At 37.7% G+C, this 13,991-nt stretch overlaps 2 protein-coding genes across 2 annotated transcripts; one reads left to right on the plus strand and one right to left on the minus strand.

The window, feature by feature from the left end:
• The first annotated feature begins 404 nt into the window (after positions 1-404).
• On the plus strand, positions 405-2,071 carry LOC126787776 (40S ribosomal protein S23-like). Its single transcript, XM_050513675.1, has 4 exons — positions 405-497; positions 1,301-1,456; positions 1,561-1,687; positions 1,772-2,071. The coding sequence occupies exons 1-4, from the start codon at positions 493-495 to the stop codon at positions 1,910-1,912; spliced, it is 429 nt and encodes a 142-aa protein (XP_050369632.1). The 5' UTR covers positions 405-492; the 3' UTR covers positions 1,913-2,071.
• Positions 2,072-4,502: 2,431 nt separating this feature from the next.
• Positions 4,503-6,590, minus strand: LOC126786095 (dof zinc finger protein DOF2.1-like). Its single transcript, XM_050511807.1, has 2 exons — positions 6,177-6,590; positions 4,503-5,568 (listed from the first exon to the last, which is right to left on the minus strand). Exons 1-2 carry the CDS (start codon positions 6,204-6,206, stop codon positions 4,669-4,671), a joined length of 930 nt encoding a protein of 309 aa, XP_050367764.1. The 5' UTR covers positions 6,207-6,590; the 3' UTR covers positions 4,503-4,668.
• Positions 6,591-13,991: the final 7,401 nt, after the last annotated feature.

Below are 13,991 nucleotides of genomic sequence, written 5' to 3' on the forward strand. Positions count from 1 at the left end.
ATTAATAAATTAAATTTTATTTGTATACGTGTCTGCACTCTTATTTATTTTCAAATCGATCGTTCTACACTCCCTTAGTCTAAGTATATTGTACCTTACAAATACGTTACAAATGTGCTATATGTTAAAATAGTGAACTCATTAATATCCCAAGCGATACAAATGTATCTTGGGATTCGATCTCTACAAATTCATAAATTTTTCCTTTTTATTACTGAAAATAGACAACACGTACCCTGGTGACAAATCTGATTGTATCAATAATTAAGAACAAGGGTTTATTCAAAAAAAAAAAACAAGAGTAAACAACAATAAAGAGAAAATTTGACAAACAACCGATCCAATGACAAATGCAATGGCCCATTTTATAGGCCCAAACAGAGGGGTTTTATTTATAAGGGGCACACTAGGGTTTCATTCGTCGCTCTCCTGCCGCGCCGAAGCTTTCAACTTCCCCAGTCGTAGCTCGAGGCCTCTTCGCGTTCTTCAATCATGGGGTCAGTCTCCTCCTCCTCTCAGATCTCTCTCTCTCTCTCTCTCTCTCTCTCTCTCTAATTTCATCGTTTTTGAATTTCTCGTCTAGGATCTCCTTAGTCTCAGACATTGAACTGATGAGATAGTTTAAGAATGTGTAGAGGAAAAACCGCAATTGAGTTAATGAATAAGTTTCTGGAAACTAGTGCAGTTTTGCTTTGTTGAACTGCAATCTGTGATAAGTTGTTATATTTCTCTTCATCGTTTTTGTGTAGCTCAATTAGGAACTGGCTAGGTTGCTAGATTTTTCATTGTTGAAAATTTTATTCCATTGAGTTCATGTATGACATTGCAGTGTTATATAAACTTATTTTACTTGTTGAGGAACCATTCATACCAACTGTGAAGTCATGTATTTTTCATTGTTTAAAGAATTAGAACATTTTAACACTTTTGATTGACCATGTTCCTCTGTAGTTTAACATTCGGCTATTTGGTTTACTGGAATTATGTACAAAGGCGAACGCTATTAGAAACTGCTCTAATAAAAATGCAAAATGTACAAGGATTTCATAATGCATGTTTATGTGCGCAAGATAAAAAGCATTATATTTAAGGCCATATAGATTTTGGTCTTATTTTCAAAGTTTGTTTGTGGTTAGCAGCAGATCTAGACTTTATTCTGACATTTTAGGGGTTCAATGACTTGGATATCATCATTCATCTGTTGAAGGAGGAAGTATTAACCATGAATTTTGTGGGGGGTTTTGTGTTGGTTCTTGTTCTTTGAAATGATTTCTTTAACATTGCCGGCCAATATTCACAGGAAAACACGTGGAATGGGAGCAGCTCGCAAGCTGAAGAACCACCGTAGAAGGCAAAGGTGGGCTGACAAGTCATACAAGAAGTCGCATCTTGGAAACGGGTGGAAGAAGCCATTTGCCGGATCTTCCCATGCTAAAGGCATTGTCCTGGAGAAGATGTATGTCAAATAGCCTCGATTCAATTTTCTTTTTGTAATACCATTCATTTGTGTTGGAATACTTGGAGATATAGTTCTAACTGATTTTGGATATTGCTTTCCAGTGGTATTGAGGCTAAGCAGCCTAACTCTGCCATTAGAAAGTGTGCCAGAGTTCAGCTCATCAAGAATGGAAAGAAGATTGCTGCCTTTGTGCCCAATGATGGTTGCTTGAACTACATTGAGGAGAATGTGAGTATAGTCAAGAAGTTTCTCTTGTTTAACCAGTACTGAGTCTTGTATTGTTGCTTTACTGACTATTTTTTCTGCATGCAGGACGAGGTGTTGATTGCCGGATTTGGACGGAAGGGTCATGCTGTTGGTGATATTCCCGGAGTTAGGTTCAAGGTTGTGAAGGTCTCAGGTGTGTCACTCTTGGCCCTCTTCAAAGAGAAGAAAGAGAAGCCAAGATCTTAAGTGATTTTTCATCTGCTCTGTTACAAACATGTTTTGGTCTTAGATACAATTTGTGATCACTTTTAAGACCATGCTTGGTAATCAGATGCGTTTGTTTAATTCCTTGAAATTTCCATGGATGCTTAGGTTCTTAATCTATTCTGTAATGTTGTACTCTTATATCTGTCCTTTTTTTTTATCGCATCTGTGATAGTTTTTTCATTGGAAGATTAAACTTATTATCAGCTATGCTGTATCCCAAATCGGAAGTTGTGTTAATTCTTGTGCGCTGCTAAACAGTGTTGGTCAAAAGAAGTTTGCCATGGGCTCAGCTATCCTTTTTGCAATACTATCTCACTTGGTAACAAAATATTACTCGTTTAACTTCTCATTGGTTAATACGAGTTAAGTTCATATTTATAGAGGCACCGAACTTCTCAGAAATGATAGGTGTCCCAAACGTCATTACATACAATAGCAAATTATCAACTAAATCCAAGCTCATTCTTCCTGATCTTTAGTACTCATTTGTAGCTCTATAAGTACAATAAGATCTACTTTCAGCTACTGCAGATCGAAAAAGCCTCTTGTTCAGAACTTCCGTTATGATAGCCATTGTTTCCTACTACAGATTTGATTTTATATGTTGTATATGTCTTTGTTGTTAAATAGCGACAAGTGTGGCTTGTGCTATATTGTACCTCTATAGGCATAGCTAATGTTATATACCTTAGGGCATCTCCAAAAGACTAGCTACTTCAAAAAAATTTTGAATTTTTTGCTAGTTTTTTTGCTAATTTTGATCTCCAACAGAATAGTTAAAAGGTACTTAAGTTTAGATTTAGCTAAAATATATAGCTAAATTAAACTAGAGTTGAGAAAAAAAGTTTTTTATTAAATTTTCTAACTTTAAATTTATAGCTCAATTTAAATATCTGCTGGAGACCACCTCGAGCATAACTCTAAATAAGTAGCTATAGTTCATTCTTAACCATTTATAGCTACTAAGACAACTCTCACTGTTTGAGATGCACTTATGCCTATTCTTGCTTATCTTACTAGGTAAAGTCCTGTTTGATGTACATATGGTTTTCAGGCTTATGTTGGCTTTGCGTCTTCATTGTTCGTTTGTTCTTGAAACCTGGGTTCAAAAGCCTTCATTCCTTGTTATTTTAACTATGAGAAAACTGGCTTATCTGATACGGCCATAATATCACTCTAGCTGCTTACAACGCCACCCTCACCCTTAGTTCGAATTTGCATAAATCGCCTTGATTCGCATTTGTTTAAAGCCGGTTTATGCCTATTTTTCTTTTTTTTTCCCCCATTTTCTTCTCTTTTTTCCTCTTGTCATGAGCTACTCTAAAATTTACAAATTACAATTCGGATCACTGTTGATTCATTGTGAAAAGTTACTCATTTTGTAGTTCTCTACACTTTGGAAGAACGGGTCCAAACACTTTAAATATAATAAGGAAAAATGTTATACAAGATTTCTAAATAATAATAAGCACATTATAAATTAAAAATTAGACTCATCTAACTTCATCTTCTCAAATTCAAATTTATGATAAATACATGAAAATTAAATACAGAAACAAAAGACAATGTCTAATCTAATAGATTTGGTTTAGTTAAAGCATGCTAGATTATAAGTAGAGCGGACGGTGCAAGTGGGCAAACGGTTCTCCAGATAATTAGATGCACTTGGTTTCGAATACCATCTTGTGAAATACATCCTTTGGGGATGTACCATACTTAAATTACTCCAATTCGTAGGGATAACTCACCCGGCCACTATTTGTTGCAAAAAGAAATAGCAAGTCTCATCGACTAAGGCAAATAGATTGATTTCCTAATCTGAAGTTACAATCTTGGAATATCTCCAAGCACCCAACCACCAATCCATCTGGTCCAAAACTATTTGGCATGGACTGTCTTTTTCCATAGGACATATTGTCACATCCAGAATTTAGTACCATACGATATAAAATTAAAGTATGCAATTCCATATTTTCGTATATTCTATTAGTCTATTGGTAACACACCCATTGAAAATTTTGGTGCCACTTAAATTCAAATGTCAGTCCAAATTTTTCAAATTTGCCATTAAACAAACCAGACAGAGCAGATTTCCAAAACAGAAACTGCTGACTATTCTCCCACGCCTAAATCCTAACTTGGATTTGGTCTGCTACAACAAAGAAAATAGAAAAAATCCACCATGGAACTTGTGCTCATGCAGTCATGCTTCACTGAAATTTTCATCCTTGGGGAGAAGAAAACACATCAACCACCCCAATTATATTATAATTATTCCTTTGTGATTTGGCACTCCCAAATTAAAAATTCTGCAGCCTGAGAAATCTAAGAGGTAATCATAACAGAATATGTTGCTATCATCCAAAGCCTGCAGTAAACAACAAAGCAGTCAAAGAGTTCAGACTTCAGACTGCCCAAACCATGAAACATCTCTCTTCCCCTTTAAAATCTGTATGGATTTGATTCATTTGAATGAGGGACCTTGAATGAATGGGAATTCTATGGCAACCTCTGCAAGTTTCTTGTCTTGGTTAGCAAACAAACATAGATAGGGATTTCAGAAGAAGAATTAAGAAGAAGTGATCATATCATTACATATCTTAATACAAAACTTAATTAGAGGACTGCAACATTACATTTTGAGTCTCTGATGATGATAACTAAGTGAACAAATTAAATTTAAAGTACACTATGCTTTTAGTTTTGGTAATATTCTGGGTGAGTACCACTTGATTTTAAACTAGGGGAAGAAGTCCATGCCAAGATGGATTTGCAAGTCCATTCCAGCTCTCCCTTCCTGAATTATCATACTCAAGATGACCACCACCACCACCACCCATGTTTAAGCTGTGATGATCGCCATTGTTCATCTGCCATGGAAATCCCCACAAAACTTTGTTGTTGTTGGTCTCAATGTCCCTGCTCAGCTCTTGCTTCATTGTTGTGACTGTCACAGCTGTTGTGGTTGCTACATTGCTCAATTCCTCATATGGGTGCAGCCCCATTTCTCCACAAACCCCATCCACCTCACCCACCATGTTGTGATTCCCCCCATTTGATCCAAACCCATAGTACAAATTGTTCGGGTAGCCGTTGCTGTTGTGAGTTTCCAAGAACCCGGTCCGGAGAGCATCCAGAAACCCTGGCGATTGCGATGCACAAGAACTGTTCGACAAAATGTCACTCTGGGAATTGGTGGTTGGGTTTCCTAACATAGATAGGTGATTATCGAAACCCAGCTGCTCACATGACCTCTGGAGCCTAGCAAAGGCGAGGCTGAGATCACTTGAGTCGTAGGAGAGCGATGGCAGGTGCGGGTTGGAGTTGGGGGTGAGTGGTTGCTGAGGGTCTTGCGAAGATCGCTTCGATGAGGATCTCTTGTTCTTGCGGCAGCCACCGCCAACCGGAACGTTGCGCAGCGTGCCGCCTTTGGTCCAGTACCTCCTGCAGGACTTGCAGAAGTACCTGGGCTGGGTGAGGCTGTAGTTGTTGTAGTAGCAGAACTTGGTGTTGGTGGAGTCACATCTGGGGCACTTGAGGGCTTGATCTGGCTGTGGCCTTGGTTTTCTCGGGTCTGATTGCTGCTGGGATTTTGAGCAGACCAACATGTCTAGTGAATTGTGAGCTTGCATTTCCTGATAGTGGATCACAGAAGTAAATTAATAGACTACAAAATGATAATGAATTATATTCTAAACTTGGCTTTTAAGTCACAAGATTGAACACCTCATATAGTTCATGATTCATGTGTTGGAAGTCATAACTGACATAATGACATGTAATGCTCATCATCATGATATATACTCAGCCCAGAGATTCAGCTATGTTATGATCACAACACATTTAATTTCATGTTTTGTTCCTTCTTTTCATTAACAGCCAGATCCGGTTTGTAACAAGTTAGAGAAGTTACTACCAAAGTTTAATTACAAATTAGTACAAGGGATCGTTTAATCAAGTGTAAATACACATATAGACCAAAACTAGAATCTTGGGAAAATTGAAAGCTCGAGCACAAACAGAACTGGAGAAGGAGAGGGGTAATAATCATAATATTATGCGTTATAATATATAGGTTAACGAAACTCGAACATCATCACTTCCTCTTGTGGAAGATGGATAGTTCTTCAAATTGAACCAAAGAGCCAGAATCTGAATCATAAACAAAACCAGGTACAGACTAAAGAAGTGACGAGAGCTTCTCAACAAAAACGCACACAAGAAGCTTGTAATTATATCCTACCTGGTGTTGTTGTCCATTTGAAGGATCCATAAGCTCATGCACTGAGTCAAACACTCCCGCAGAATTGAAAGAGAGAATGGTAAGCTTAGTTTGTGTACCAAGCAGGAAGTGAAAGATGGAAGAGTAAAGAAGAGATCGAGTTCTGGGTTTTTAAGAAAAGTAAAAGCAGTAGTCACATGCAAAGCGAGGAGGAAATATATAAAGCAAAGCAAACCACAGGTGACTGACACAGAGAGAGAGAGACTTAGGTAAGAATTAACAAAAATGATGGGTTCTGCCGTACGGAAGATGATAATGGATATGAGAGGAGGTTTTCGAGGTTCAGGCTAGGTAGCTTGCACGCAGAGAAAGAATGAAACAAAGTTTGATGATCAGAGAGTATAGTAGAAGCAGAGGAAGAAGAAGAAGATGAAGAAGTAGCTGAGTCCCACAAGTCCCTCTTCTCTTCCGCAACGGTTTCTTTATATAATGGAGCCGAGCAAACCCCGCCAGATGATGATGATGATGATGATGCAGATAGAGAGAGTGAGAGGGGGGGGGGGCGCAAAAACTTAGCTCGCTGTGCTACGCATGTGGGTCCCTTTCTCGCGTGGATTGCAACTATTTTGCGTGGTCCCCACCGCTGACCCCTCCCGCCACTACCACCACCATTGTCGTCCCCCACCACCGCTCGCCTCCAATCCTTAGCCTACTTCGTGTTCCCAGAGAAACAAAGAATTAAGAAAATAATAAGACAAAGGAAAACAGAGATTTGGTCTAACTAATCAAAGCAAATAGGATAGAGGAAGAAGAAGAAGATGTTGGAACTTGGTTTTGGACTGTAGAGGGGGGTGACCCAGTGGAGAACTGGGTGAAATTATTTGGATTCAATGGTTGTTGTTACTGGGATTGCTGATGTGGACAGGGTGATGATGGTTGGGGACAGGGTTTGATTGGGACACAAGACAGAGGAATATTTCTTCCCACGGTTATCTTGCATTGCTTCATTCTTAATTGGTTATTATTATTCGTAGAGAAAAGCACGTCTGCAATTCTTTGCTTTGGTGTTTGCTGGGTACAGTCATGCTTCGTGGTCCATCTATGGGAACATTTTGTGACCAGTCTTAATCGTCCTCAGTGCAATACTACTACCAGTCTACCATTATTCACATCTCATCGTCTTTGTAATTGTACCAGGTTTCGGGTACCAAAACCTGGCTGTGTTTGTTCGAAGAGTTATTGGATTTGATTACTACATTATGTGCTGTAATATTTATGTATCTTCATACGTCCCAACTTATACATAAGTTGTTGTTAGGTATTTTGAGTGCAAGGGATGTAGAAATTCAATTATGTAGTGTAAATGTGACATGCATGCATGAAGCAACTAGGGTTCAATATCAAAACCTTTAGTTTGAATAAAGTACCAATTTACCGATCCCTTCGATAAAATTAGAATGATACAGAGAACTAATTGACATGAATTCCCTTCTTTAATTACTAAAAAAATTACAGTCTCTGTAGCGAACTAAATTGAAGTACAACAATGGAGTAGAACACAATCTTGTTGCAAGTAATATATCAGAAAATGAGATTCGAAGACAACTTGATGCTTCAACCAAGACAGTTATTAATATTTTCACCATTTGCTTCACTAAACGAGGAAAGTTCATAATAGCATCTTCATCAAATTAATCACTTCGTAGATGTACTGTGTTCCTACAGTGCTATGACTTAGAGACATAGACTAATCCCACTAACAACAAGATGCTTCATGCTTCTCCTAAAGTACACGTCCGATTTTCTTTCATTTTCCCGGTAAAAGAGTGCCTACTCACCCGAGAAAGCAAAGGCTAGCTAGCTTAATTAGAAATCTAATCCATCATGTACAAAGACCAAGACCAAGAACAAATTAACAATCATGATTCACATTTTGTTTTCTTGCATAAATTGGTGGCCTGTCTTCTTTTTAACTTAATTAAACATCAAAATCAACAGATGACCTAGGCAGTGTTTTCATTATCGCCAAGAAAACGAAGTGATTTTGTCGTCTTAAAAGGTCTATTACTTAATCATTCACACTATGTCATATCATCAACACCAACTTTTCCTAGTTCTCTATGTGATTAAAATTAGCACAATTAGTTAATTAGTCAATAAAAATAACAAAAATTCTATTTACATATCAAAACTAATCCGAAAATAATCACAATAAAAAATAAAATAATAACATTAAAATATATGACACATAAAATATATAAAAATGACGAATATATATAATAATTTCTTTTTTTTTCTTTCTTAATAGAATTAAGCAGCATCATTACTTTGTTATCCACATGCAACCCATTATGGGTGTCGATAGGCTCAATCAAATCGGGATCCGACGTCTCAGATTTTTGAGCTTCTTTACAAGTGTTTAAGATATTACCTTATATGGAACAAGATTCTTGGAGTAGCTAGCGGGAAACACAATGTAGCAACCACATATTTCTAGTTGCATGTTATAGTTGTCAGAAATATATGACATATATCGGGGAAAATGATAAAGAGACAATGATTGAGACCACCATGATGGATCACATTTTTGGATCCTATGAGAACTTTGTCTTAGACTCCAATAAGCCAAGAAAGATCATGAATGATCGATTAATTTAAAACAATTAACCACAGGTGAGACAAAACTTAATACTTCGAAGAAATTCGAGTGGTGTGGGCTAAATTTATGAATAATAGTGATGGAATGAATCGATCGACCGATTGTTAGGAGCTGATTTATCAAAACATGCGAGACTTCGAAATTTTTCGATAGAGGAAGAAGAGGCTAGGGTATTGGCTCTTTGTTACATCAAGAGTTCAAAACCAAATGTAATCGATGCAAAAATAGTTTGGCCAGTTTCGGTTATCGTTTGTGCGAAATTGGACACCAATATAGAACAAAATAACTAATAAACAAGGATATATCAAACTCGTACGTAAATCAATTGTCGGTTAAATTAGTATCTTCCAATATTGATACAACTCATAAATAATTTATAGCGAGATGATTAAGATGAATTATCAGAATTCACAAGTAAGAACACAGAGCACATCGGGAGCACAATAATGGTGACCAGAATTCCGTTGGGTCCTTTGCAGAGATGATGAATCAATGTGGGGACAATGGAATGATATGGGGATGGGAATTGATGGGTCAAAGTTAGTTGACTGGTCAAAATGGATCAGTCAAAGACAATAGTGGGGGGATCCAGGGCCCCAATTTTAAAGCCTGAATGAGGTGGGAAACCGTGCCGGGAAAATAATATGATAGGCCTGACTGGGACTACAGGGAGGGAATAGAGAAGAAGAAGAAGAAGAAGAAGAAGAATATCAGAGTAGGCGTCTTGTGTTGTGTCAAGTAAAGAATATTAGCATGCATTCTGGTTCTCACTGTTGGAGAGAATCCCTTGGGATTTTGGCCAACTATTCACACCTAAGATTTGGTTGGGATTTCATACTAATGCGGCATGCTACGGCTTATTAATTAGAGAAGACCACCAAATTGCAAGTGGACAAATAACTGATATCAGTGATATGCAATCCTAGCCAATCATTTGATCCAGCTATCTACATGCACCAATATCTATGCTAACACCGTTAAAACAAAAAAAGCTGCTAAATTAAGTAAAATTGTAAAACAACTCAACTCGAGTAAAAATTCAATTACATAATTAAATTAGGTAAAATCTGGGAGTTGTAAAGTTGAAAATGTTGCTGCGTAGTCGAGGAAGGTTCTCTGATACGGGCTTAATCCGATCGAATCAAGAATTGAAAGGGTAAGAAGGAACTTGGGGAATGCAGCGTTTACCCTTTTCTCCACAATTCGAATCGATATAACTCCCTCGACCTCCGGCGTTGCTACCATCACTTCCATAATTCCATTGCCGCCCGAAACCTAAAGATCATGTTGTCTGTCTCAATTGGGTCTGGCCGTCTGGGAACTAATAGTAGAGCACCATCATGGGATTTGTAATAGTGTAAAGCAACATGTGAGACAGTGTAAAACTAAAGATCACTAGTCATGGCTGCCATGGTTTGAAGTTTGAATTTATCGATTTATAACATGAGATCTGGGCTTCTGGGTTTTCACCCTCAAATCTGTAATCAAGCAATTTATCGGATATAAGGAAGTGGATAAGTGATGGGTGAAGGGTGATGAAGAATATTATGAAGATTATGGAAGAAGAGATCAAACAGAAGACGCTTACAAAGAATATTATATGCCTCTCACGAACAAGAGATACAATCCATCGAAGACTCAGATCGAGATGAATATTTGAAGACTCATATCGTAAAAATGGTAAAATTGAACTTTACTGTGAGTATTTCTTTTTTGGGGAAATTAGAAAAAAAAGTGCAATCTCACATAAGAAATTAGAAAAATGTCACTACTGTTGGAGAAGAAACGAAACAAAATAATAACAACATAATAGAACATAAAGTAACTGTTTATTGATTAATAATAAGACATATATATATATGCATTACATACCCACAATCTCGTAGGATTCAGAGTCTTAATTTATTACAGAGATACGAATATATCTCTAACTAAAAACCTAATAAGGCTAAGACACACACAAGTATAGAATAATAATTCTCCCGGAACACTCCACATTATGTCGCATGCCTAGATTGCATGGTGCACACATCGTTGCCTCGGTAAAAACCTTGTCAAGCAATTTAAAAACCTCTTGAGTGAAAAACAAAATCTTAATCGAAGGGAAAAAGAGCTTGACGCACCATCTACATTTGATAGCATCATGTGAGGTAGACTCCCCATGAAGTCTACAAAACAATTCCCCCATATTAGTGTCATAATCATGGAGTACAAAGAACAACGTATACAACATTCATTACATGCTTCTCAAACGTAATCTTGGGCTAATGATTAATTATTAATCTCACCACATATCCTTAGATCATACATGATATACATAGCCAATCTTAGATCTTAGGAAACAAGATTGCATAACAACTCAAAACAAGAGTTTGCAATGAATATCAGATTCCCAGTTAGAATAACCTTCACTCACTTCAACGGCCATAACTTCTTCGTCATAATAGGTATAAGCAAATCGTAAAATGTTCTGGAAAGTAAACACCCGTGGATTTCTAGTGACATAAAGTTTACAATCTAACTCGACCGGAGCAGTTCACAGTGCTCTGTCGAAGTTGAATGACTTGAAAATTGTCGGACAGAACTGTTATACTTTGCTAAAACGGCCATAACTCACTCAATACGATATCTATGAACAAATGATTGGTGTCCCTGGAAAGTAGACACATAGACCTTTCCAAATGTACCAAATTCACCATATTTCAATGAGCGAGCTATCTTGTATGTCTCATTGAAGTTGACATATGAAATTGGACATATTCTGATTTGTCACATTCAATGTGTCTTTCACAAAGGAATATGGGAATTGACCAATGAATGACTGATTTTAATCTGAGACGGAATTATCCGTATCATCTATGCTACCAGTGTCAACATCAACACAAACGCGTACGCTAGTGTGTATGAGCTACTGGTGGCGTTAGTATGTGAGGAATGTATTGATTCGCTAAATGTAGAACTAGACTCATGTCAATGGAACAAATTAAGTCCAATGACGATACATAGACGCATAGTTAATCACATCATGATGAAAGCAATAGTGTCCCAACAACACTTACATATATGAATCCATAACTCATTGAGTCTCTTCATCATCTATACTTAGACGGAATAAAGTCCAAAATTGGCTTTCATATGAACACATATGGATAAAAGTTCTTGCAACCGATTGTACTACGTTCTCTGGAACGTCGTAATCTGACTTCATAAGCTCTTTGTGGTCTTGAGGTATTTAATCAAATAATTAAGGTCCTTCGGGCACTTTCATATCTGTTAACATCCATTTACATATATTCTATGACCATTATCATATGCTGCAAATCACTTTCCATGGACACTACTACTGATCTAATAGGGGAAAAAAATTATGTCCATAACGAGAGAATATAACTCATTGTAGTCAATACTAGGATAATGAGACAATATTTGTGTTATAAGTCCTACAAGTATCACATGACTTCATCTTTCTCATTACACTTACAAACAATGACTAATATAACAAGTCTAGTTCAGCATGTATTCATTCTTTCCACTTCGGTCAAGTTGCTCATCTTTGGTACTTTATAACAGAATAAGAGCATAAGTGAATACATCATCAATCATGGGAGATCAATTTATTAAACACACACACGCGCGCTTTATACGATCAATTTGAGAGTTTTCTATTATTCTCTAACATCAACAAAAGGAGTATGTAGCGTCCCACAGAAACTTTGTTGATACACATGCTTAGAAAATATCTCTTGATGATGGGCGAAATACTTGTGCCTACGCACCTCGCTTCTTTCTGGTTTTTGATTCCAGAAAATAATAGTCTCCCCTCATCTAGGTAGGAACCAAGATCGAAGCTATGAACCTCACTAGTCCATCTTTGAGTTTTCCGCCCTTGTTTTATGGAGCAATACCACGGGCATTGACAACACCACAACGTACAATGGTGCCATCGCCGGCTTCCTTCCCACTGTCAGGGATGGTGCCAACGGTGCTAGGACCAGTTCAAATGAAATTCTCTGATATTCTGAAAGTTCCAACCTTACCGGCACATCACAACATTTATGTGCGATCTCGTCACTTTTGCAATATCGGTAAAATCTTTAAGCATCGAATCTTTGACTTTCTGGAGGTCGATAATGCTTTGCACTTCTTGCTAACTCAGAGCAGTGCGGGATCTTAATGAGACATAGTACCACACTACGTCAATTCCTGGCGTTAAAACCGAAATGAGAGCATTCTATATCTCCCACTAACAACGGGAAGTATGTCTCATCAAAGTGACCGTCTGCTAATATCGCAGGATAGAGATCCACAGTTATAGATTGGAAATAGCGGACAAGTGTTGGTGATTCATAAATCATAACCAACCAAAATACTTAATCGTTTCATGTAGATCTATTGAGATTACAACAAGAGAGGCACATAAACAACTTAACCAAATATGCGTTAGTGAAAAGAACGTTAGGATCATATCCAGTGACCATCTGGTACGCACTAAACGCTTGGTGAGTTGTGGGTTTGAAACGAATAAGTGTCGTTGCATGCAATATCATTACATATCCCCATGCAAAGACCGGTAGGTTGGTACCAATAACCAAGTCTGAGCTCTACTATATCGTGCAATGAATGGACATGAGAGATAATATGTTCAACGACGATCCGAGTAGACATGCAAAATGAAATAATCAAAAGTCATGAAGGTGAACTCTCCAACGGTGTCCAATCAAATAGATTTGAGAGGATGGTAGGGTGGTGAGCTCTTAGTATGATGATCATAGCTAAAACCTTTAGCAAATGCAGTGATCCTTGTGGAAAGCAAATCAACGTGTGACCAACGCGTCGATGCTGTTAACCTATACCAGAAAAATACCGAAAAATGTCTGCATTCGGTTGGATAGGGTTTACTAATGTCACCTTAAAACTTTGTATGAATGAAATGTTCTCGGTTGGAGCCTTAGCAAATGAAGGACTTCCTTGAAATCTATCAAGAGAACAAACTTTACAAAATGAGCGATGGGCATCAGAGATTACCATGGAGTCATTAGAAAACATGGGAGGCATCACAAGCTCTTATGAAGGAGGAGATGCCGCCATTGACGGCCTAAATGCCATGGAGCCGCCTCGGCCTCACCGTGTGAAGCACTGGTGAGGTGGTCCTCCAATCGCTTCGTGAACATGAAAAA

The sequence above is a fragment of the Argentina anserina genome, chromosome 3, assembly GCF_933775445.1.
Source record: "Argentina anserina chromosome 3, drPotAnse1.1, whole genome shotgun sequence".
NCBI lineage: Eukaryota > Viridiplantae > Streptophyta > Magnoliopsida > Rosales > Rosaceae > Argentina > Argentina anserina.